This window comes from Myiozetetes cayanensis, unplaced genomic scaffold (genome assembly GCF_022539395.1).
Source record: "Myiozetetes cayanensis isolate MyiCay16 unplaced genomic scaffold, myiCay2020 scf1, whole genome shotgun sequence".
Taxonomy (NCBI): domain Eukaryota; kingdom Metazoa; phylum Chordata; class Aves; order Passeriformes; family Tyrannidae; genus Myiozetetes; species Myiozetetes cayanensis.
The window spans coordinates 116,580,716-116,604,601 of NW_026086604.1; the positions used below are offsets into that span (position 1 = coordinate 116,580,716).

The 23,886-nt window shown below is 40.7% G+C and overlaps 1 protein-coding gene across 6 annotated transcripts in view; it reads right to left on the reverse strand.

The window, feature by feature from the left end:
* Nucleotides 1-365: 365 nt before the first annotated feature.
* CREB5 (cAMP responsive element binding protein 5) overlaps nt 366-23,886 on the reverse strand; it is a 257,223-nt gene continuing 233,702 nt past the window's right edge. For 5 of the 6 annotated variants that reach the window (XM_050308266.1, XM_050308256.1, XM_050308284.1 and 2 more), the window contains 4 exons: nt 14,857-15,180; nt 9,327-9,554; nt 8,241-8,349; nt 366-7,090 (listed from right to left, as the gene is read on the reverse strand). In XM_050308266.1, the coding sequence (XP_050164223.1) occupies nt 6,927-7,090; nt 8,241-8,349; nt 9,327-9,554; nt 14,857-15,180 (825 nt within the window). In that variant the 3' untranslated portion in view covers nt 366-6,926. Of the gene's footprint in view, nt 7,091-7,789; nt 8,350-9,326; nt 9,555-14,856; nt 15,181-23,886 lie in introns of all 6 variants that reach the window. The other variant, XR_007627942.1, reaches the window with a different exon arrangement.

The following is a 23,886-nucleotide window of genomic DNA, read 5'->3' on the forward strand; positions in this document are numbered from 1 at the left end:
CCAGCTGCAAGGAAAAGTAAAATAACAGCTTGTCTCATCCTTATGCGGAGACCTCACGTCAGGTTCCACCATGTAAGATTTTGTTTGAGGCTTTGCAGCCTCCCTGCTTGGAAAAGGTTCAGAGAACTTGTCCTTACAAAGTCACCTCAGCTGCGGGAGGACAACGGTGAGCTGTAAGATCTGCACAGCCCCTCGCTCCTGCTGCCAGACAGGAGCATGCCCTGCACCATGGTCCTCCTCCAGTTTGGAGGGAGATGAGGGATTGTAGCTCATAATTGAAATCACTGAAGAGTAGTTTGGTTTAATTGCAGGAGTTATCTTTATGGTAAAATGTCTGGAGTATAGACACAGACAAACTGCTGGAATTATTTGTATTTGAGTGCTTTATTATATTGGAATTGCAGTGATATTATTAACATTTGTACAAATGCACAAAATTCCTGTCTCTTCTAGCTAGAAAGAGATGTAAAAATCTGACCTAGTTGAACAGTCTCAATGAACTCATTGTCCATTTGTAACAATAATGGGTTCACAATGCAACAAAAAGCTTAACATAAAATTAAACATATTAAATGCTGCAGCAAGTATTTACATTTATGTACCAAAAAAAAAAAAAAAAAAAGTATCTCCCTCCGGTAAGGAAGGTGGTTTCTTTACAGAATAAAACAAACAGACAAACAAACACAAAACCTTTGCGTACAATACAAACAACCTCAAGCCCAAAACTTACTGTGACAGCACCTTTTTTTAATATAATATATATATATATTTATATATAAACTTCAATAGTTTAGGCTTACTCCAAGCAGTGCTAAAAGTTCGTTAAACCAGGACAATGGCAATAGTCCAAAGAAGCAATGTTCACCGATGAGTGTTACCCAGTGTTTGAACAGAGCTGTTACAGAGAGAGGGGTAAAGAGCTCAAGGTCATGGGCTGGGAAACATTTGGGTCCCAATGATAAAGTCCTTGGCAAAACTCTCAGTGGCAATTGTTCTTATTCACAAGAGTGAAAACACCTTTCGTGCAAAATAGTTTGTCTTGTGGAAGTGTGCTAAAGGTGATCTCTGACAAGGAACTCCTTGCAATCTCAGCTCTGAGGGGTAGGGAAAAGTTTCTCTGGAATTTCCCAAATTCCAGCAAGGAAAACATTTCCCTTGAAATGCCCTATCAACTCTCCTACCTCCCTTGCTCCTTGACACTGCTGCAGTTCCTGCAAAGCCAGAAGGAGCTTTCAGTCTTCATTCAGAAGGCTGTCACACATATTTTTAGTCAAGAAAGATATTTGGGTCTAAGACCTTCACGGCATCAGGTGGCAGGCTCTGACTACGGGCTTTGTGAACAATTAAACCAGTTGAAACTCAGCAATACTAACATTTCATTTGCATAAATATAGAACTGGAGATCCTGATCCCAGGTATTACACATTGGTCTAAATATAGTGAGCTACAGTTATTGATTCCAGTCCAAGAAGGGCCTGGGAAAGGATCAGATTTCCACTTAGAGAATCAATCTTGTCTCTGAGTGTGTGTGAACACTGACATTTTTGGCCTCATGCAGTTTAGGATTTGCTATAAAGTCATTTTGAAAGCTATGGAAAACCAATAACGGCGAGGAATTTAGCTCTTAAGCATAAAGCCACTGATAAAACTGAGATAACTGTAAGCTCTGGGAAAAAAAAAAAAAAAAAGACGTTATGGATATAAACAGTCTCTTTTTTCTTTGCAGTGAGATGTTAAAAAATTGTGTGTGTATGTGTGTGTGTGTGTGTGTGTGTTCAAATCACTTGATATCTTATTGCTTTTGTTTGTCCTTAGAAGATTTTTGTCTCTTTTCATTTTTAAAGGTGCTGTCCCTAGTCAAGTTATAAGGCAATATATTTTATTGATTCAGAACTCTAATACATAGTATGGCCACTGTTACCACTGCAGCTTTGCAGCTACCGTGAATTGGACAACAGTCAAAGTGCATGACAATGCACAACAGAGCCAGTCTCCTGACCTTACAATATACAGGACACTTTGGTTCTTGGGATGAGAGATTATAAATGTAGCTAAGATGCTGCCTCACATCGCACACTTTGCATAATAAAACATTTATATGCTGTCATGAAGAGGGTGCAAAGTCTAAGTCACACTGCAGACTGGCTGGTCTCAGCTTCTCCATTTGGGCAGGTGTGAGAGACAAGTTGTAGATATGCCACCAGTGAAAGCATATAAATGTACCTGGTGCAAAAGTTTTACTAGAGTATTCATAAATGATTCAACAAGGGAGAGCAAGAAAGAGAGCAAGAGCTAAAGTGCAATTTTAAAATAATATAAATAATTGAAATGTAGAAATAAGATACTAATTAGTTGTAACTGGTTTTGTTTTATAGGCACAGTTTAGGTTTTATGTCTACAGATCAATTTTTTTCTCTTCTTCCCTCTCTAGTAATTTTCTCTGATGTATAATGGAGTTTCAATGGTCTAAATCTAAGGAACACTGCTTCGTAAGAGGACAGAAGAGGCAATGCTAAGGCAGTATAGTGCAACTCACTATGTGATATTAGAAGAGAAAAAGGATGGGGTTAGATCTTCTGTGATACAGAAAATCAGCCTTAAAAAAAAAAAAGGCAGGAAAAAAAAAAAAGACATGCTTTCCAGTTATATGTTGACTCATGCTTTCTAAAATGAGAGAGCACATGTTCCAACAGAAAGGCAAAAAACTGAAGGTTTATAATTTGTTTCATTGTCACACAAAAAAAAAGGTAAGAAAAAAAAAGCAGATGCTGCTTTAAGGAAAACATTTAATTCTAGGAATTTCTGTACAACTGACCTCAGCAAGCATTTCCATCTTAGATGGATGACTTCTGCTTGAGACCCTGAAAGATTAAGATGCACACACACCTAGAGTAGTTTATTGCAAAACTAATATTGTAACTTTAAAAAAAACCCTAACAGTTTCTGTACAAGAATACTGTTCAAATGGAATGTGTTAAAATAACATTTATTAATAAATACTTCATAAAATTCTATGTGAATACTAAATTAATAAATTCCTGTTTTAAAATTGCTTTGGTCCTCATGAATTTTCATAAATTCACTCTATACGCTTTTTTTTTTTTAAAAAAGGTATTAGCTGCTAAAAAGCACATTTTGCCTAAACTAAGACTAGTTTTCAACACTAAATATTGTTGCTTAAAAAAATATGAATCCTCAAAAGTTGGGCATTTAACAACAGTTATAGCTGGCTTGTTAGTTAACAGGACTGAGTCATTAACACTAAATCCACACGCACTGAGGCACTCAACCATTGACTTTCCACTATTCAGAAGATGGGCAGCAGACATTTAGCTTCATAGCAGGAATTAACTTCCAACAGCGTGAAATTCTCCATAGATCATCATCACCATCATCATCATCGTCATCATCATCATTGTCCTTATAAAACACACCATGATAGCACACAGACTACTTGTCTCCCACAGGCAGTGTTATGAATATGGCTTCATAAATTGTTTTGGGGAAGGGGGCTGGGGATGAAGGAGCCGGATCACAGCATCATTTCTTTCCAATCAAAATATTGCAGTTGTCCGTGGTTGAGATTTCCAACCTGTCTCCAATATCATATGATGAGAGTAGCTGTCCACAGAAATACCTCCTCCTGAGCAAGGCACTGGCCAAGGCTCACCACCCTGTGAGTGCCCAGGAAAGCAGATGATGGAAGTTGTCTTAGTTGTCCTTCGCTGGCAGTGGGATAGGGCACTGAACCCAGTGAGCCCAGCAACAGGCTGGATTGGCAGGGCAAGAGGAAAGTGGAACGGTCTCTAGAAGTAGCTCGTGGAAAAGCAGGATTCCTCCTTGATGGAAAGAGCCTAGGAAGTGCATTTAGAGTGACGTGCTTAGGAAGAGGCTGCTGCCACTGACATCCTGGGGATAGAGAGGCTGGGGCTTCTCCCACAGCTCTTGCTCAGGCAGCCCCCAGTGCCCAGCCAGACTAGCAGCTTGAGGAAAGGCTGCAGGATCATCCCCCTGGAAAACAAGAGCATTTTAATGTGGAAGCAAATCTGATGAATAATATAAGGTGCCTGGTATGGTTGGTCCTTTTCCCGATGATACAGCCGATATAAATATGCTGCATGTTGTCTTGGCCTGTGAACCTGCGACAGAGTTACAAGAAGCAATAGCAAATAGCTTTTCATCCTTTACTTATTTCCACATCACTAGCAAGGATTATACCTAAAGGCCAATAGTATAGAGAGGAGACATTTCATTGTAATTACACATTTAGGCCAACATGTGTGGTTGGCTTGCCTAGTTAGCATTAAAAAAAGAAATAATTGAGCTATATATAATACACATCAGTCAAACTGTCAAGTTGCTGAATTTAACAAAACTTAGGCAAGGTTTTTGTATTTTTTCCTTTTTTTTTTTTTCTTTTTAATGTAGAGGCTTTCAGTTTAACAGCTAAATATTTTAATTGAGGAGACTGAATAAAATGAAGCTAAACCATAATTCTAGTGTAGCTCAACTGGGTATTCTAATATTACCAACAATTCTGATTTTTATTTTTTAATGTATTTAAGTGCTGCCCATATAGAGGGAAAGTTTTTAAATTAACCCTGCAATGGCATTTCCTTTTTGATGGTGAATGATGAAATTCAGATGCATGGGAAATGCTTATTTGGTGTTTTTACACAGTGGATACTCTGCTGGAACATTTTGCTCGACTGCATATTTGAAAAAAATTCCCTTGGGAGCTGTGATGAAGCAAAACCATTTAGCTATTACAACTGGACATTAAAAAAAATTATAGATTCAATATTTAAAACACTTTAAAAGTATATGTTTGTCTAAAATATAATAGAAAATCCTTTACATTTGAATTTTTTCGTAAATTTTTTTTTGGTTCTTAGACTATATAATCAAGTCAAGATTTACACTGTACATTAAAAACCTTCTTTTGAATGTATTTGCATAAACAGAAAGTGAGCTGTTAAAGGAAAGAATACTGATAAAAAGTTACCAAGATAAGAACTAATTTGGAAATTTATGATACTCAGAATTTTGCTTTCCCTTCCAGACAGGCCCTGCTCCTTACAGTGCTTCCTCACACCTCAGTTATTTCACTCGCCTTCCCTCCTGGAGAAGACCCACCCTTTTAAAACCGAAAACTCCTCTAAAAACCAAAGACACAGTCTTTGAGAAAGAGAGCTTCGCTTCAGAACAAAGTGTATTCAGGGCTAGAGGATTTGATGTGAATAACGTGAATTTTGCTATTAAAGATGCAATGTTTTGAACATTTTTCACCCGCTTGGAGCCTGCTCCCTCGGTGAGCAGTAGGAGATTTTGCCGCTGACAGATTTGAGAGCAAAATCAGGTCGCAATATACAGCAAGGCAGCATAATTAACTGGCATCATGTCCGTCTGATTTTCCCACCAATCACTGGGAACACTCAGGGATGCAAATCAGTTGCTCTGAGGGGCAGGCTCAGAGTCCAAACAAAAAACCTAATTGTGGCATAAGGCTCTTTTCCAGACCCTCTTTGCAGGACCGTATTTTATCCCAAGTGCAGTGGGACTTGGCATTCTTGTAGTAGCCACTGCATGCCTTCTAAAAATTATTTAGCGTCCTAAAGAACAATTCCTTACCCGCAGTAAACGGGTGTTAAGTGCCATTAAAGTCAGCGAAGCTACACTGCTGTCTGCCAGCTCAGTGAACATTTAAAGGAATGCCTGCAGAGAGTAGGTTCTTTGCCTGGGAATTAAAAATGGTATTTTCCAACTGGTCAGAACCATTACGCTGATTTATTTCTCATTTATAGCCCGTGAAGCCTGAGCCTGTTAGCTTTCATTGCTAGAACAATGCAACCAGCGTAGGAACAGAACTTTTCCAAATTATTATATACTACATGAATTTTTCTACATTAATGACTGGCAGCACAAAAGGATTGCTGTGATTCTCAGGTGTTGCTCGCTATGCCTGTACCACAGAAGCTTACAGGGCTGCTAGCATCAACACAGCTGGCATTCCATCCTGCTTCACCTGTGGCTGCACTGCTTTCGCCTTTCCCTGTTTATTAAAAACACTAAATCAGGAGCAATTTTATTTTTTAAAAGCCAAATGCTCTGCACAGCTCAACTGCGGGTGAAGAGCTAGTGAAAGCAGCAGCCGTGCCAACAGTTTTTAGGTGGGCTTGAAGTTTTTGCCTGTTCATTACCATACTTTGAGGGAGAGAGGGAAGCAAGAAAGCCTTGGAATGAAAAAAAAAAAAAAGGCAGGAAAAAAAAAAAAGCTGGGGTTTGGAGTTTGGGAAGGGAAATGGAAGGTGTGACAATAACTGCAGGAGAAAAAGGCCCAAGTTGGGGAGAGAGAAGGGGGAGGGCTAGACAAAAGAGCGCGTTACTTGGGCTTGATTTTGTCCTGATAGCCACTTTAAAAAGAGGTTCTGAATGCAAGACGCGGTCTGCTGATAGCACAAGGCTAACTCTTTTTTATTATGCTGTCAGCAGAAGCCCTCTCTCTATATTTATAGCCTAATTACTCCTAGTTACCTATGTTTGACTCTGTTTAATACTTTTCATGCCTCACACTGACTAAAAAGCTGCAGTTTAACACAGCTTCTTATTTCTGAGGCTTCAGGATAGATTTGTGAGAAGGAAACATGACTATGTACAGAAACAGTTAGGTTTATAAACAAGTAACTGGTACCCAAAAAATGGAAAAAGCACCAAAGCATTTCTCAAGCTGATAGCATATTAATTGCATAACTCCCTTTTCTGTAACTAAGTATAAAAGACATTTTAATAACTATAAAAATGAATAGCCAGAGTCTTTCAAGAACTGAGGAATCTTCCAGGCTTGAGTTACAGTTGCAAATGTCTTTAGCAGAGAGGACGCTTTGATACGCTACCACACTCCCCTAGCAGTTTCTGATCAACCACTTTTAAAGGATGGGGTTGATGTCTGTTCTGTGGCTGGCGAGCTGGGTGAGAGTGGAGCTTCCCACGACGTCGCTGACAGAGGAGGAGGTCGTTATGGTGTTGTGCTGGATGACTTGCTGCTGGGAGCAAGCTGGGACCGGGCTCGCAGGAGGGCTGCTCTCAGGACCTAGGAAGGGGGTGAGGGCACAGAGACAACACACATTCATTTTTCCGTCTGAGGAAAAAGCCCAGGCTGGGTGACACTCCTGGAAATACTAAAGACCTGAGGCATGCAGAAGTCCCAGGATTTCAAAATACACAGTTATCCAACACTCTCTGCTTCTGATCTTTTTAGTTTTTGTTATTTTTTTCAAGCCAGCTTCCCTGATACCAACCCGACTTCAGGAGCTGAGACCCTGAAAAAAGTCCAAAACCTTAATGACTATGAAAACTAATGTTGGGATAAAAACTCTGATATCTTAAGGCCTTTAAAATCAGTTGGGATGCTTAAATGCTTTATTCACTCTAGCAGGAATCAAAATTAGAGTGCAGTGCACTGCAGCACAGAAAATCTAATTCGAACAACAGTTGATAGGCATGTAATGCAATTATGTATTTTTTTCTTTGAGTACTGTTAAAGAGACAGATGCATAGGGATGCAAAGGAGACAGAAATTGGCTCTATTTTAAGAGAATGCTGCAATCTAGCAAGTATTAACCCTGAAACTCTTCTGAATTGTTCTAGAGCCAAACAAAGAACTTGTCCTTAAATTGCCACATTCATAAAAAATGAATCTACTAGACAGAACTGATTCAATGTCTCCATTAGCTGAGAATTCTTTGGGGAAAAAAAAAGAAAGGTAAGAGTTAAAAAAGAGTTAACAAACCTTGAAGACCTGCGCCAGGCCTGGTCTGTGCCACTGTCAGAGCACAGTACCATTTTCACTGGAGGGGACTGTAATATTTTCCTTTTTAACTTTCCTTTTGAGAGTTATTTTAAGGTTCTGGTAGCGGTGCGCCCAGGAGGACTCTTGCAGGTTTGGAGCTGTGAGTTCAAGCGGGATCCTCCACAGAGGAGTGAGCGTCCATCCATGTGCATCTCCTTGCCGAAGGGAGGGATGGGGAAGACTAGCTCTGCTGTGTGGGATGAAAACCGGGGCTTTTTTGTTTTTGAGTAGGGCTGGATAAATAAGGGCAGGAGATTGGATGGCTCGGATGATGTTTGAGAAGACAGGTTCAAGTGATAATATGACCAACAAGGGATTCTGGAGGGAAGAATTGGAAGCTTTGCTTTCCTGGGAGGAGTGTGGAGACAGCGCAAACATATCGGCTACTTACTTAAATATCCTTGTGATTCTTTCTGCATAGCTGTTATCGGACAGTCTTTATGTGTTAACAATAACTGTTTCAGCTGTGCTACCTCATTTTTCAGCATGGAAACCTCGTTCTAGAAAAGAAAGAGAGAGTTTGGTTTGCAACAAAGGTTAAACCAGGCTCTTCTGCAAAGCTTTAACCCAAGAACACAAAAACTGCTCCACAACTTTGGAAGAACTGAGCAAAAAAGGCACTCAGTGCTTATGGACTGGGTTTATGTTAACTTTAGCTGGTGACATTATTTTATAACTTCGGAAGGCAGTCTGGCATCCACATTTGGTGACATAAACTAACAAATGAACCAACTTCACAGTACAAGAGACACTTAAGGCAATGTTATAATCCACTTGGGAAATACTCTGGCTCTCTGCATCAGGCCAGGTGGGCAGACCTGTTGGGGCAAAGGGAACATTGCCATGCTCAGGGGCCTAGTGGCAGGACTGCTGTCACCTACAGCTCCACTGCAGACGGTGCCTGGATGCTGCTCACTCCTCTGTGTTTTGTGGGAGAATTTCTTTGAGGAGTGCTGTTATACAAATGGTTTTTCTGCCATTGGCAGCACACAAGCACACCTTTGCATGAGGCAAAAGCACTGTGCCCACCATAAGGGCAGCACTGAAAGAAAGGTTTTTATTATTATATTCAGAGTATTTTCATCCATCCAGTGAATCTTCCTTTTTAGACTTCTATCTTGCTGGCTTTGAATGAGGATTTAGCTACATGTCCTGCTCTGAAGAAATCTTTTACAGTTGAGTTAATGGCACTTCAAAAAAAAAAAAAATCCCCTCAAAAAGCAGTGACAAGAAAAGAAAATAAATACAACTTCATCTAGTGAAGGTTTCTAAAACCCAAGGTAGCTTTTTCCTGGCTTTTTCTGCTAAAATGTAATTATTTCTTTAATTGAAGCACACACATCTTGATTAACCAACTGATTATGACTGAGCTCCTGCTAGGAGCTGACTGTGCGGGGGCAGCCCAAAAGGCACTGCCAGCCCTTCTGAGCACAAAGAGCCCCTCTGTGTCCTCAGGGGCACAGACAGTGGCTCGCACCTGAAGCTGCATGTTTGTCTGGGTGAGCTCTTCTGCTTTCTTTTCCAGTGACATCACCCAGACCTTCCTCTTCTGTCTGCAGCGCGTGGCAGCTGCTCGGTTCCTTTCCAGAAATTTCCGCCTCCTCTCATCCGGGTCTTCATCCACCACTCTCCTCCGGCGACCTCCAGTTGGCTGTGGCGGCTGTATCGTCTGTGTGGGCTGCATCTGCTGTGCCGCTGGCGAAACCTGGAGGGGAAGAAGAGGTTTTTAAGGGGGTGGCAAGGGGGGGAAAGTTACAGAGGGGGATCCTGAAATGGGAAGGGAAATCTCACACGCTCAGTCTGCTCCCCAACAAGGTCTGCAATAGACATAAGTTGAAAGCTGTACCAGATGCCACTGAAACTAGCTGCTGGCAAATCCTTACTGTGGTCAAAAGGCCAATTTTTTTGAAACAATCCTCTGAATATTAGTAGGGAACATTTTTCTCCCCTTACAGTTAGTTATTAAAAATATTCACTTAGGTGCATTCTCTGTCACCACCTATTTCAAACCTGCAATGTCAAGTTTCTCTCAGGACCCATTTTAATCAAAGCAGAGCACTGTAGTAGCCTTATTTCTCTCTCTTTTTTCCCCCATTGCCTCCAAAATTCTGGGCCATTTCTATTTCCCAGGCTTTACCATCTCTTCCTCACACTTTACCATCTCTGGAGACAGAAGCTGCAGAGCTCTTTGCACCTGAGTGGAACTGTGGGCTGGGATCTCACAAGGCCAGCAGACCTCACTGCCCCTCAGCAAGGGACAAAGAAAGGATTTAGGTGCCTGAACTTGAACCTGTGTTTTGGTATCCCTGAACTGTGTGGAGAAGGAATATTCCTCTTATTAGACGTTTCCATTAGATCCCTGTGGACGCTATGCTCCTTTTCATTCAATAGCCTGGCTTTGACAGTAGACGCACACCACATCCATCCCACTGTTACAAAACTATGAAAAAATATGTATTTATTCTTTTTCAAGTGCAGGAGAGTATTGATCCTGCTCCTGACAGTAACTAGCCCATGATATTACAGAAAAGGTGCGTGGTAGGGGCAGCCCCATGTAGACTCTGCTCCTGCTCCTGGGCAGATGGAACATTTCCATATCCCTGTCAGGAACTAGCATCAGATTTAATGTTCAGCTACCTGGGAACAGCCAGCTTTTGGACTACTTCCCTGCCTTTCTGTGGCGCCTGGGCTACAGGGCTCTGGAGAGACCTTCTCTCTCCCTCTGCTTGGGTTTCAGGAACCTGACCCCATAGGTCCCATTGCTCACACCCAGCAGGAGCCCCTGCTGCTGCTCACGTTGCTGCTGCCACTTCTGCACAGTCTGGAACAGTCTGGAAACTTGAATTGTTGACTCAAAATTAACCCTCTTGTTCTGGCAGGGGCCCAAACCTCCAAGGTGCTTCCTTTTGACTCCAGGGAGTGGATGTACTCAGTGCTTTGTCAGACTGAGCCCTGAATTTCAATAGCAGCAATTAACATGTGTTTGCCTAACACCTCTGTCTGTCTCAGTTAAAATGATACTATCGTCTTGAGTCTTGCGAAGTTGAGGTCGCTTTTCTGTCTAGAATCTGGTTTGCTCCCTCCCTTAGCTGACTTGTAGCAATTACAGAGGCAATTTTATGTGTAATTATTCTGTGCATCTGATAATATGTTTTGCATAAAGACGAATTTATTCCCAGCTCTATGTTGCACAGTCAGGGAATCTCTCTCACCGGAGCAGAAAAAAAGCTTTCAAAAAATAACCTTCTAAAAATAAATAAGCCACCCTGCATTTTCTGACTGATTTTTAAAATTTCAGCTTGCATTAACTCCATGTGTTAACTGTTAAAATCTTAACACTGTTCACTTGGAGGTTGGAGTCCCAGGTCTATGGCAGCTGCAGTAGGCACAGCTACCAGCACTGCACAGGACTGCTGGCCAGCACTGCACAAGAGCGTTGGTTACAGCCCCCATTCCCACCAGCATCCCCAGGCTGCTGCTGGGAGATTGCTGCCAAGGGATTCCAGCTGCTCCCTGTCCACCAGGGCCAGGCATGCCACATCTTTAGTGGTACATCTGAATGTAGAGGTCTCAGAAATGCCTTTTAATGTTAACATCTCATCAAAGGCTTTTCATTTTCTCACACACAACACCTTTGTAGACTTCAGAGATCTGCTATTTATCTTTCTTTATCCCTTTCTACTCCTTTTTCTTTCAGTTTTAAAAATTATTATTTTTTAACTCTCTCAGTGGATTTGGTACAAAGGCAGAAAAAGGTAACTATACAATTCTTTACTTTTTAAAATACCCTTCATATGGTCATTTTCTCCTGAATAACTAGTGAGTATTAAGTTTTCAGAATGTACCAGGCAGTCTCTGGGTAGTTAGAGCACATTTTCAGAACAATAGAATCTCCTGTCCATCTCTGGTAGATATTAATTATAAAGGTTGCCATTACTCCACTAATAATGTCTCATGGGATAGTTAACTGACTCTTACCTGATAGCTTTTAACCCTGAAATCTGCTAGGCTATGTCTTAGTAACTGTCTGAGCATCATTCTCTAGGACGATTTTACTGCCCTGCCTAGGGACGTAAGAAAGAACATTAACTAAATATCAAAATTCAGGTTAATTTTAGTTAGTTAGTTAATTTAGTTAGTTTAGCTAATCACGTATCCATAATGAAGACAAACATAGGACAGCTAAGAGAATGAAATTACATCCAAACCCCTACTCTGCTTAAGCTATCACTCTGCAAGTTTAATATGAAGAAATCTTTACAGGATCAACACAAGAATAATAGTATAATTTTTGTAGTAGTTGAGGCAACATAGCTATAACTTGATAAAATATCTCACTTTCTCAGAAAGATACCTGTCAGAAGGTGATTTCTACTTTTATGTTTGAGACTATATTTCTTTCTTTTCTTTGCAACTTAGCACAAAACTAATACCCATTCACTCATTCTATGAAAGCATAGTTCATTGGGCTGCTGTGTATCAAAATGGTAGCTGAAAAGCATGAAATGAATTCTGACATTACAGAAGGGTGCAGTATAGAACAACAACAGTCCCGGCATGGCAGTACATGGTTTACAGCAGCGTGGACCATGCTGTCATTTGGCAGGTGGTCTGGAAAGGAAGAATCTGTCTCAGAAGAATAAGAAGGTTAATAATTAGTAAATAGCACCATAAAATTCATGTCTGCTGGAGCAATCAGATCCCCAAAGAAGCCATTACCATGGGGACTATGGATGAGCTTTGAAAGTAATAACCATGTGCTTATTACTCAGCAAGCCCTTCTTTTCTCCCCTCTAATGCATTTATTCAGAAATCACTATTGCCTTCCCACCATGGGAACAGACGCACAGCAAGAGCTGTGCTGCCCAGGGAAGCCTCTGACCCTAGGATTCCTACTCAGTCACCCTCCAGTTGAATCCCTTTGGTGACACTTAACCACCCATGGACAAGGTGAAGACCTCCTTGATCCCTTTTGGGATCTGTTGCCTCCAGTAACATACTGTGCATGGCAAAGCTTATCTAACTGCACAGACCCAGTGCCAGGGACTGTGTGGTGCTGGGATACAGGGTGAGGCTTTGTGGCTGCCAGTCAGTCCACCTACCCTGGTGCTTGTATCTCTTCTTGCCTGCCTGCAAGTCCTTTGCAGTGCCTAGCTAGCAGGGAGTACAAAACACAAGAAGTCACGGCTGGCCCAAGTATGTAAGAAAGCCATGGACCTGCTCAAGTGGGTCCAGATGAGGACCACTGGCTCACTGATCTTACCCTTAAAACTGTGGCATTTGTTTTCTCTGGTAGCTGTTTTCTCCTCACCTATTAAAAGTGGTGCTGTGAATGTTTTGCAGCAGTGCTCCATACTGTAAGGTCTGATGTCCTCAGCTGTATTAACATGTTTATTCTCCCAACTCAATGAAGTGTCAGTACTATTGCCCTTGTTTTAAAAGCCTCAGAAAGGTTAAATTGCTTCCCCCATCTCATGCATGGAGTCCTCAGTCCGCTAAGAACAACTTTATCCTTATTCTCTCAGGGATCTCCAAGACAGCAATCAGGTTACTTCTGGTTTCTCTGTTATGAGATAATGTCTTTTTATTGCAGTTTTTAAACAACTCCAAGGAAAATAACTCATTAACAGATGGGAAAATAATTGAATTCACAAAGTAAAAACTGAACTAAACTTAGGAAAGCTCTGGATATCTTCTCACAGGGGAGTCTGTTGCTATCTTACTTAGACTGTTTCTCTAAAGCTGACAATTCATTTTACATTAGCAAATGCTTTAAGGAAATCCCATGTGCTTGCAGACTCTGCAGTAATAAAGCTAGATGTTAGTAAATAGTTAATGTTGTGGGACACTGGGATGTCAGCCAAATCCTCTCATTTTCTTTAATGTTTTCAAAGAGCTTGTCTGAAAGGTACTTGCAAGCAACACAATACTTCACAGATTGAACTTCTTATGGCTGGCACTCCTCTTTGTCCTTACATTCTATGCACTGCCCATTTGTCTTCCTTAACTTTGCTCCCCAGACCTGACAGACTACAGTCACTGCCCCCAGAGCTTTATTTTTCTTGTGAAATCCTGATGCAGAAGCCTACCATCTTAAGAAATGAATAGAATTCCTCTTAAAGATGACTGTGTTAAATTTAGTTCATGCTCACTAGTTCATTAGTTCAAAAAACATTTTGTTCAGATATTGAATTATACAAATTGCTGAAGCAAATATACCTGGTCCAAAAATTGAGTCCTATATCTCATTCAGTGGGGACCTTCACTGACTTGTCATCTGAATACAAGTCTAGGTTGTCTTATTTAAATCTCTCCTGGGACTGGCTTCACCATCTTTTTTCTCTTGTCACAGCAGGCACCAACTACTGCCCACACTCTCAGCTAATCTTGGCAGATGTCTGTCCCCTTCACAGGACCTGGATCCTTTAATCTTTTCCTCTAAGCCAGTGTATCTTACCTTAGAACTCCCTCAACTATCTCCAGTCTTGAAAACATACACCCACACCCCCACACCCACACACCCACACCCACACACCCACACACCCACACGCACACACACACACACACTAGTGCCATTTCATTTCACTGAAGACTTCATTACGTATTTCTGCAGGTAGAACTCATACAGCTTTTTAAATCTTGGCCTAAGAAGTTCAGGTTCCAGCACATTAAGCAACATATATAATATGCCAATTTCTGTAATAAAATAAAATTTCATCCATAAAAGAATATGTGGCAATCTGCAGAGCTCAGAGCAGTGAAAAGCCTTTGGAGATCCTTATAAAGTAAGATATTACAAATGTCTAATAAATTAACCAGCAAAACAAGTTGTTGCTTCACTCCATTTTCTGCATAAACTTTCCCCATCACCACTAGCAGACATTTACGAGCAGCCTGAGGGGCTTGTATCTAACAAGACATGCATGCAAGAAGCAACCATACAGGGATCAGGCTTTAACTCCACACAGCAGCAAAACTCAGCGATGCAGCATGACATGAAGGTCTACCTGTGCTTGTCCGCCTGAGTGCAGCGGGGGGTGCGGTGAGGTCTGGTGATGTGCTGGGTGTGCGTGAAGGTGCGAGTGAGAGTGGTGGTGGGGATGGTTCTGCTGGTGATGAGGCTGAGGATGAGGATGGTGCGCCGGATGCTGGTGCTGATGTGGGTAAGAGTGATGAGGTGGCAGTGTCTGGTGCTGATGAGGATGTGAGTGCATATGATGGTGCGGCGTCTGGTCCTGCCGCGAGCTCATCATTTCCATCATGTGGCCCATGGTGTTCATATTCCCGTTGGACATGGCGGCAGGATGATGAGTCAGTGCTGCCTTCAGTCTCTGGAACAGAACAACGCAAAAAATTCAACATTTACACATTGTGATCTGAGCAATCAGAATAAGAGTTCTGCTATTGTAGAAATGGTGCCTTGTCTTGTGTTTTGAGATTTATTTAGGTTTTTTTCTTGTTGTTCCCTTGATAAAAGGCATCTTATTTCAGTTTGAGAAAGAACATATTCTTGGGCTCTAGTCTAGTTTTACACTGTAAATATTTAAAGATATAAACATCTGAATTGAAATTTATCAGTTACATATTTCCTACTGTGCTTCTGAGGAAAAATAACTGGCTCTCATCCTTCCCTCTTTGGCCAGCTCACTAGGGTTAGCTTCATCAAGCTTGTATTCTGATAACTTTTAAAAACGAAAGTCTGTCTAAAATAAAGGTGCAACAAAGTGCCCGTCTTGTTTTTACTACCGATATTATTTAAAAGACTCATTGAAAAATATATTGCACTGATGTGTTTTTCAAATTCAGGAGTACTAATACCCAACCTGTTCTTTCCTCAGAAAGATGGGAAAATAATGAGGGTGGCCTCAACCTGATCGTCTTTCTTTGATGGAAAGTTCAAGTGTCTGCTGTGCTGTCATCGCATGCTAATCCCTCTCTCTGCTTTGTAGTCCACATGTCAATGGGTTGGGCCCTGGAATCTGACAAGGGCAAAATTCTCCTTCATATCAGTGGAATTTGTTCACTTTTACCTGAGCACCACCAAAGGCCAGAGGGAAGGATTGATACATTTTCGACTGCAAGATAGGGCCTTTGTGTACTAAGGATATAGCTGAACGCAGAATAAAAAAAGGTTCCCTTTCAGCTCAATTACAGGGTCATCCCAAAGCCATGAGCTGTACTGGCAAACAGACACCATGCTGGTGTCATCCTACCCTTAGACTACTAAAATCACTGGCATCCTGGAAGGGTGTGTTGAAGGTAAAGCCTGACAGATATTGGCTAGGAGAAAAGCTTCTTCTAAAGTTGTAGAAATCTCTTTTGCATCCATTGTTCTGCATCTAGCTCAACACAGAAAATTATTTACAGGCAGCTGCCCAAGACTTCTTTAACTCTTTATATTTTCAAAGAAGTCAAGTGATTTACTCTTAGTATTGCAAGTAATTATCAGAAAATGGTAAGATAAAAATGGAAGGAAGGATGCCCATGGCTTCACTTGATGCCAGATTTGAATAACCCCTCCACTACCTCGTAATCCATTATATCCTCAAATGAGGACATAATGAATAGCAGAGACCTCATCAGTAAGAAATGCCACCATACAACAGCCAGTAAGAAACAGCAGTGGTAGGAGGCACAGAGATGTGCCTTTCCCCACAGCAGTATCTGTGGGTCACAGCTGATGGTCAGAAGATCCTGCAAGCCAATGTGACTAAAATCTGCCAGTAGAGGAAATATGACCTGATTGAACTGTACTTTGGTTCTGCCTTTAATGTAAAAAGAGTGACTGCTGGGACACTCAGAACCTACAGACAGGAATCTCAATCTTCTTTATATTGAAATACCATCTGTGTGTTGCAACACTGCAAGGACACAGGTAAAGGCTTCTGTGTTCAAAGCTATAACCCTACTGCATTTGTGCAACTCTGAGTGAGGAAGAAACAAATTCTTAAGGAGAAAGAAAAAAAGAAAAATAAAGAAAAAAAAAAAGAAGGTTATGGAAGGTAAAAAGAAGTAACATGATCAAATTAAAGTGTCATCCTCAAATTTTTGTATCCCACATGTTTTTGCATATGCCACGAAGGTCATTTCATTGAGACATTCTAATAGATCCATTAATCCAAATTTGGTGACTTATTTCACTGATGATTAGTTGAATAAGACTTTTTAAAAAAAGATATATTTGCAAAACCCATGAGTGCCTTAGTTTGCTTGAAGGAAATATAGACCAATGACTTTTAAGAAGTTTCCTTAAGAAAGTCTATCAAACCATAACTACACTATGACATGTGTCACAGCCTGACAGAAGTGAGGTTAAGTACCACCTATCCTACCTCTAAATTCAGAACAGAGGTCAATCTAATATCGATAGCAGTAAGACATCTTGAATATAAAAGGGAGGATTTGAGCAGCTGTTGTCCTTGACATTTCCAGATTCAGGTGCTACCCTGGTTATGGCAAGCAGCTCTCCACAATGCTCAGAATAACTGGTGTTACCCAGAAGTGTAGTAGGAAAAATATGGGGAAAAACACATTAATAAGCCAAGTCTTTCTCCATGTCATGCTTCTTCAAAACGCACTAAAAACTTTTTCACGGAGCTGAGCCACCATGCACATCTAAGCCAAAGCATCAACAAAAGCGGTTGTAACTTTGTTTTCTAAATCTAAATGCAAAATAACCAAGCTCTCATTAGCCAGCAGTTTTGTGTGATGAATACTTAACAAAATCTACCAACTCTGTTCTTGTCAAAGACCTCTGAAACTGAACATGCTTATTCTAAACTGCAGACTTTCAAAGGAAAAAAAAAAAAAGGAGGTAAAAACCTAATCTGCAAATACACTTTTTTTTTCAGCTGTAAAAACTGAGGCTTATTAGTGTGGCACAACTTCAAGGAGAATAAATTATTTTGTTTTCTTTTCATAGCCCCATCTACCACATCCATTTATTTGAGATAGCAAATCAAGACAGACAGTGAGAGGTCTGACATGCAGCTGGTTTCAGTCAATAGGGGTCATTTCCATGTGGTCTGTGTATTTTACAAGCTCCTTGTTCACTGTTCCCAATGGGAGGGTGGACCAGCTGCCCTGGATCCCAGTCGTGGTAAGAAACCAGCTCTCTACATCATCCTGTCCCAGGGCAGCAACAACCGTCGCCTCGCTTTAGCTTCATGCTTAGGTCAGCTCCTCGGCAGTGAGAGTCCTGTCCGCTCATGCATCCGGAGCAGCGTTAATCTTCCATTAACCAGTCACTGCTGCTCATCAGAAATATTCAGGGAATGATAAACATTTTTGCTGTTGTTGTTGTTGTTTGTTCTTCAGTGAGATCAATCTTTATGGATGTTTTAGTTAGAGCAGAGGGAGGGAAAATCACCAGAACTTGGTAAACTCTTTGCAGTGAATAAGTGTAGTGCTGGAAGGGCAGGCTGCAGTTTTGTTATTGTTCCTTTTATGTGTGTTAATTGCAAACAGCTGTTTTAGTTTAGTGTCAAATAAAATAAGATGGTATAAAAATTCAGTTTACTGGACTGATGACATTACCAAATCCCCTCTAAAATGAAATAGTAACCCAGGACCCAATCCTGCAGCCGTTCGGTTATTTCAGGAACTGTGTGACCAACTTCACCAGAGCCTGCACTACCTTGCAGTTCACAAACTGGGACTGAAACAGAAGACTTGCAACTCAGATCTGTTTTCACAGAAATCTGAAATTTCTGGTAAACTCATAGCAGTGATTTTTAGGGCACAATTCCTTTTTTTTCCCCCTTTTATAGGGCAATTAAAAAAAAAATCCCCACCTATCTCAAGCCCAGAGGAAATGCAGGTGCTCATCTTATTTGGCTTTTGGCCCTCACTGATTATTTTAATAATTATTTAATGAAAGTAAGATAGTGACCAGAATCAGTTACAGCTGATTTCCACTCAGTCGTGACATTTCAATACTTAGCTGCGAGTGACACAGACAAGAGAAATTTTTGCAGAGAACAGCCTACTTTGCCTCTGACCAAGTAAATAAATAAAATTCCTCTTTGATCCTGCAGGAAACCAGAGGCACACAAACTGTCATCTTTGATGCTTAAGAGGAAACAGAAACAGTGGATATTAGTGTTTCACAGTCCTGAGTGTTGTGTTCCCTGTACTATTACTCATGGCAATGCCCCTGATTGACACATTTACTCTGAAGCCACCCCACTGAATACCTTATGAAGTTAACATCTCAAAGAAGTTATCATTGTACCTGGAATACTGGTTTTTTTTGGAAACTGAGATTTTTCACAGTGCTTCCTCTATCTAAAGCCTGACATCATGGTGCAGTGAATTACTTGATGCTTCCTTTTATCAACATAAATCATAATTTATACACTGAACATCTATGGGCAAACCCTAAGTCTGCCAAAAATGGGCTGCAAGCACTTGAGATCATGAATAAAAAACAGTATCAGCTTCCATAACACTTCTGCGATTCAGAACTTACTGCTTTCTGTTTTTTCTTTACTGTGACTTGTATTTCAAAGTTGCCCTGAGTTTTGCCCCACCTTTCTTTCTCAAAAATTATTATTGAAAACCAGGCAGCATATTTTTTTCCATTTGTTAAAAGAAGCAAAGAAGGATAAAGAAAACTGTAAATTTGTAGGTTGCTTTTCCCACAATTAAAAATGTAAATAATTCTGTGGGTTTAATTTGTATTTTCATACTTATAAAATGTATTAAATATTTATACTATTTATAGTTTATACTATTCATAGTAATTATAGAGTTTTATCTTTATATTATATGCCATAATCTGTGACTATAAACTAAAATTTTCATTTATCTCTCAATGGAGAAATTACAAAAATATCCTTCTATTTCGCAGGTGGTCTGTGCTTGCATCAAACAATAAGCTATTATAACATCCGGCTGAATTTTAGGTTGAGACAGACATGGAATGCTGGTTTTGAATAGGATTGAATTGTTCCAAATAAGTATGCATTGCTGCACTCAGAAAAAAAAGCTCTCTTCCCTTCTGGTTTGCATGCCCAAATCCCACTAAATTAGGAAGAGACAAGACCAGCTGTAGTATTTGCTTAATGTCTGGTGCATTCTTATCGGGAGATTATATCAAACCCCTGTAGGCACATGAAATATGATCTCAAAGATATTTTCTTGCACTAGTGACTATGATTCTAGTCCCTATTATACAGGGTTGCAATAAGTTCCCCACAGGAGACAGAAGACTCTAGAAAGGAGTGGGAAATAGAAAAAAAATTACAGATATCAAGCATACCCACACATCTGCAATTAGGTAGGAACCTCAGGGTAATGATCTTGATTAGCCAAACTTCATGGCAAGTATACCATTCATTTCAGTGGTGCTAGTATTGTTTTCTCATCTGCAATAGTCAAGTTTTCCTTTTTACTTTTAGCATCATACCCAAGATGAATACACAGAGTTAAGCCAGTGACAGCTAAAGCTGTGAACAGAACTTCACCCAGCGCATTTCAGAGCATCACACTGAATTTTATCCTTCCCTCCAACTGTGACTGCAAGGAGAGAACTTAGCATAAATGTCACTCAGGTCTTTTACAGTTGGCTGCTGACAAGCATTTCACAGTGTAAATAACAGAAACCGCTCTTTGCAAATGTTCCACTCGCGTTTATAAAAGCAAATTGGAAGCGATTCATCTTCACTCAATAAGTGAACTGCAGATACTTATGAGCACATTTCAGAGACTGATGATTAGGAAGTCTCTGATGCCACATTAAATGCTTTCTCCTACATTTCTTGTGCAGTAAAATACAGTCCTGCCTATTGACAGAAGGAGGAGTGAGAGGTGTGCGAAGGACATAAAATCCAGAACTGAAGTGACACATTACACAAATATAAAGAAAAGGGGGATACATTTAATTCACAACTCACCAGTAAACAATGCCAAATTGCTAATCTTCTAAGTATTCTCAGACTGTTTGGCAAATCTGAGTTATATTTTACCCTCCCTTTCTGGTTTTTTTCCCTACTCAGTCAGATTTTGTAACAACATGAACAATGGATCGTCATCCAGCCTTCAGTGCAGCTCAACCTCTAATAAAAACAACAAATTTGTTCCCTTGTACTTCCAAATGCAAACTGAATTAAACTTCAGCAGAAAGCAGCAAGAATCAACAGCAAACAATCAAAGCAGCAATAAAGCTAACAGACACCATGCTGCTCAAGGACGGGTCAGCTGCAAGAGCTGCTTCAGAGTACAGAGGAACTCTGAGCAGCCACACTGCCTGCTGACATCAGTCCCGGTGACACCTCTCAGGACGACTGCCAGTTTTAAGTAATGCAGTGCAGGTCGAAGCCAGGGAGGCCCAAGGGTACTCTGCCAGAACTGCCATCTTCTGGTGATGGCATTTTATCGAGAACAGCCATGGCTCCAGGGACAGCAGAGAACATACATGAGTTTACATTGCATCTTCACCCAGCAATTTCCTTCTGCTCATCTCAAAGCACCTTGCAAAGGAGATGAGTGTCATTATCCTTGTGCAATGCTCCACCTTTTTAAGGATTAGAAATAGAAAAATACTAAATTCTCTTCCTATTCTTACATGCATTTTATTGAGCAAGTAAATTATAATCGAAACAGAAAATACACTCAAAGTATGGTTTGTACTTCTCACTATATACTATTTCTCGCATGAATCATTTCTCAATGCAATGTTAAACAACTGGATTTGATTTGCACAGGAGTCAGGAAATGTGAAGTTCAAAAAATCAAACCCCTAATTCCCACCAAGTTGAAGTCAATCCCTGCATGTGTATCCGTGGCAAGGGATATTTAATTATGTAATCACACAACAGACAGCAAAGTGATTTATTACTGGCAAACGGTGTCATATAATTTCAACATACAATACCAATGGAAGGATCCAAAAAATACAACCAACTTCTGACTGATTTCCCCACTGTGTGCCAGAGTCTAAAAGAAAAGCTGCTACTTTCCTGCTACCTACCCCTGGAGAGGCAAGTTTCTGACAGCAAAATGCCTGACACTTCGGGGATTAATTGCCTGTGCGTGTGTGTTGGTTTTGTCTGGGATAGAGTTAATTTTCTTCATAGTAACTGGTATAGGGCTGTGTTTTGGATTTGTGTTAAACAGAGTGTTGATCATACACTGCAACATTATTGCTGAGCAGTGCTTGCACAAAGACAAGGTTTTTCCTGCTTCTCACACCGCCCCACCAGGGAGCAGGATGGGGGTGGGTGCACAAGAAGTTGGGAGGAGACGGCTGACCCGGACAGATGACCCCAACTGACAAAAGGGATATTTCATACCATATGATGTCTTGTTCTGTAGATAAAGTGGATGGGAAGAAGAAAGAAGAGGGGGACATTTGGAGTGGTGACATTTGTCTTGCCAAGTAACCATTTACGCTTGAGGGGCCCTGCTCTCCTGAAGATGGTTGAACACCTTCCTGCCCATGGGAAGTGGTGAAAGAATTCCTTGTTTTGCTTTGCTTCTGCACAGTTTTTCTTTTACTTTTGCCTTTATTAAACTGTCTTAATCTCAATTCATGAGTTTTCTCACTTTTACCCCTTCTGAATCGATCCCCCGTCCCACTGCGGGAGAGTGAGCTAGAAGTTGTGTGGGACTGAGTTGCCATCTGGGGTTAAACCACAACAGCCTGTTATCAGTAGGCAAGCACAAACCAAATCACCATTCTAATTCTCCAAATACACAGTCTTTTGCTCACTTTCTCTGCCAGATTAACGTTATGGGCTATTCCCAGGCATGCTAGGTTGTCAGCTCTGGAAAACACAGAAATAGAAGGTGGCTATAAAATCACTCATTGTTAATCACACCCTGACAGACAGTGGAAAAACTTGGGATTGAGGGGACCTAAGTCTGTACAGCCCATCTTCTAGATCTATTCTCTAATGTCCATATTACAGCTCATTTCCAAGCCAAGAGATCACAGATTCTTTCTTCACACTGGATATAATGCACTTTGGCAAAGCCTCTGGCAGGAGAGTTGGAACTCAAGTCTTCCTCACTCCTACAAGCAGACTCTCTAACTAGGTTTCTAAAATCATGTGCCCATCTGCTACTACAATGGAAGTGAGAAATGCTTGTACCATGCTTGCATTGTTATATGTATATATATCTTGCCTGAGAACAAAATGAACATTTATTAATGTATTAAATGAGAAAACTGGGAATTGATTTCAGAGGAAGTTAGGGAATTTCCTATACAAATCCTCAAATCAGAGCACTCTTAACACTACAAGGAACACTGGGAATTTGAGTATTTTTATCTGTATTCAGAGACCAGATGAGATTAGCACTGCAAAAATCTCTCTCTACAGAATACTGCTCTGAAGCTTTGAGGTGTCTTAATGAGTATGTCATTTTTGTGACAATGCAAATTGCTTGTTTTCCTTGTCCCTCTCAGAAGCATAATACACACACCAACGACATGAGAAAGGCAGGTTCAAAGTCTTTCCCATCAGATTTCTAAACTTTCATCAGCCACCTCTCACTAAGACTGATTATGATTAAGTCATTCATATTAAAAGAAAAATGCCATCCAAGTACATAAAACTTGGGGGTTTATTTTTTCCTTGACTGGTGTGATTTTTGAATACTCGTTTTTCCTGGATTAAACCCAGCACATTTAAAGGGCTACCAGCAAGCCAGAAATCGGATACATGTGCACTCAAAAGTCCTTTGATTTCATCCCAGATGTGCAGTGCTCAAGAGCGTATACACATACGCGCGTGCGCGCACACACACACACACACAGAGCATAGAGGACACGATCTGGTCTGTAGATTTTGTTTCAAGATTATATGTTTCAAGCAGACTGTGAAATGTAAAACTGAAGCCCTGACCACTTACAGCCATTAGAGATCCCAGGGCTTTTTGTGAAAGAGTATTGATGTTCATTAGCCTATTGGCCTGACTGAAGAATTCAATGCAGGTAATTAGACGTTGTCTCATTACCACGCAGTTTCAGGTGAAGTTATTTTTCTACTTCGATTCTTAAGCTAAGTGATTCCTGAAACATTTTTAAAGCA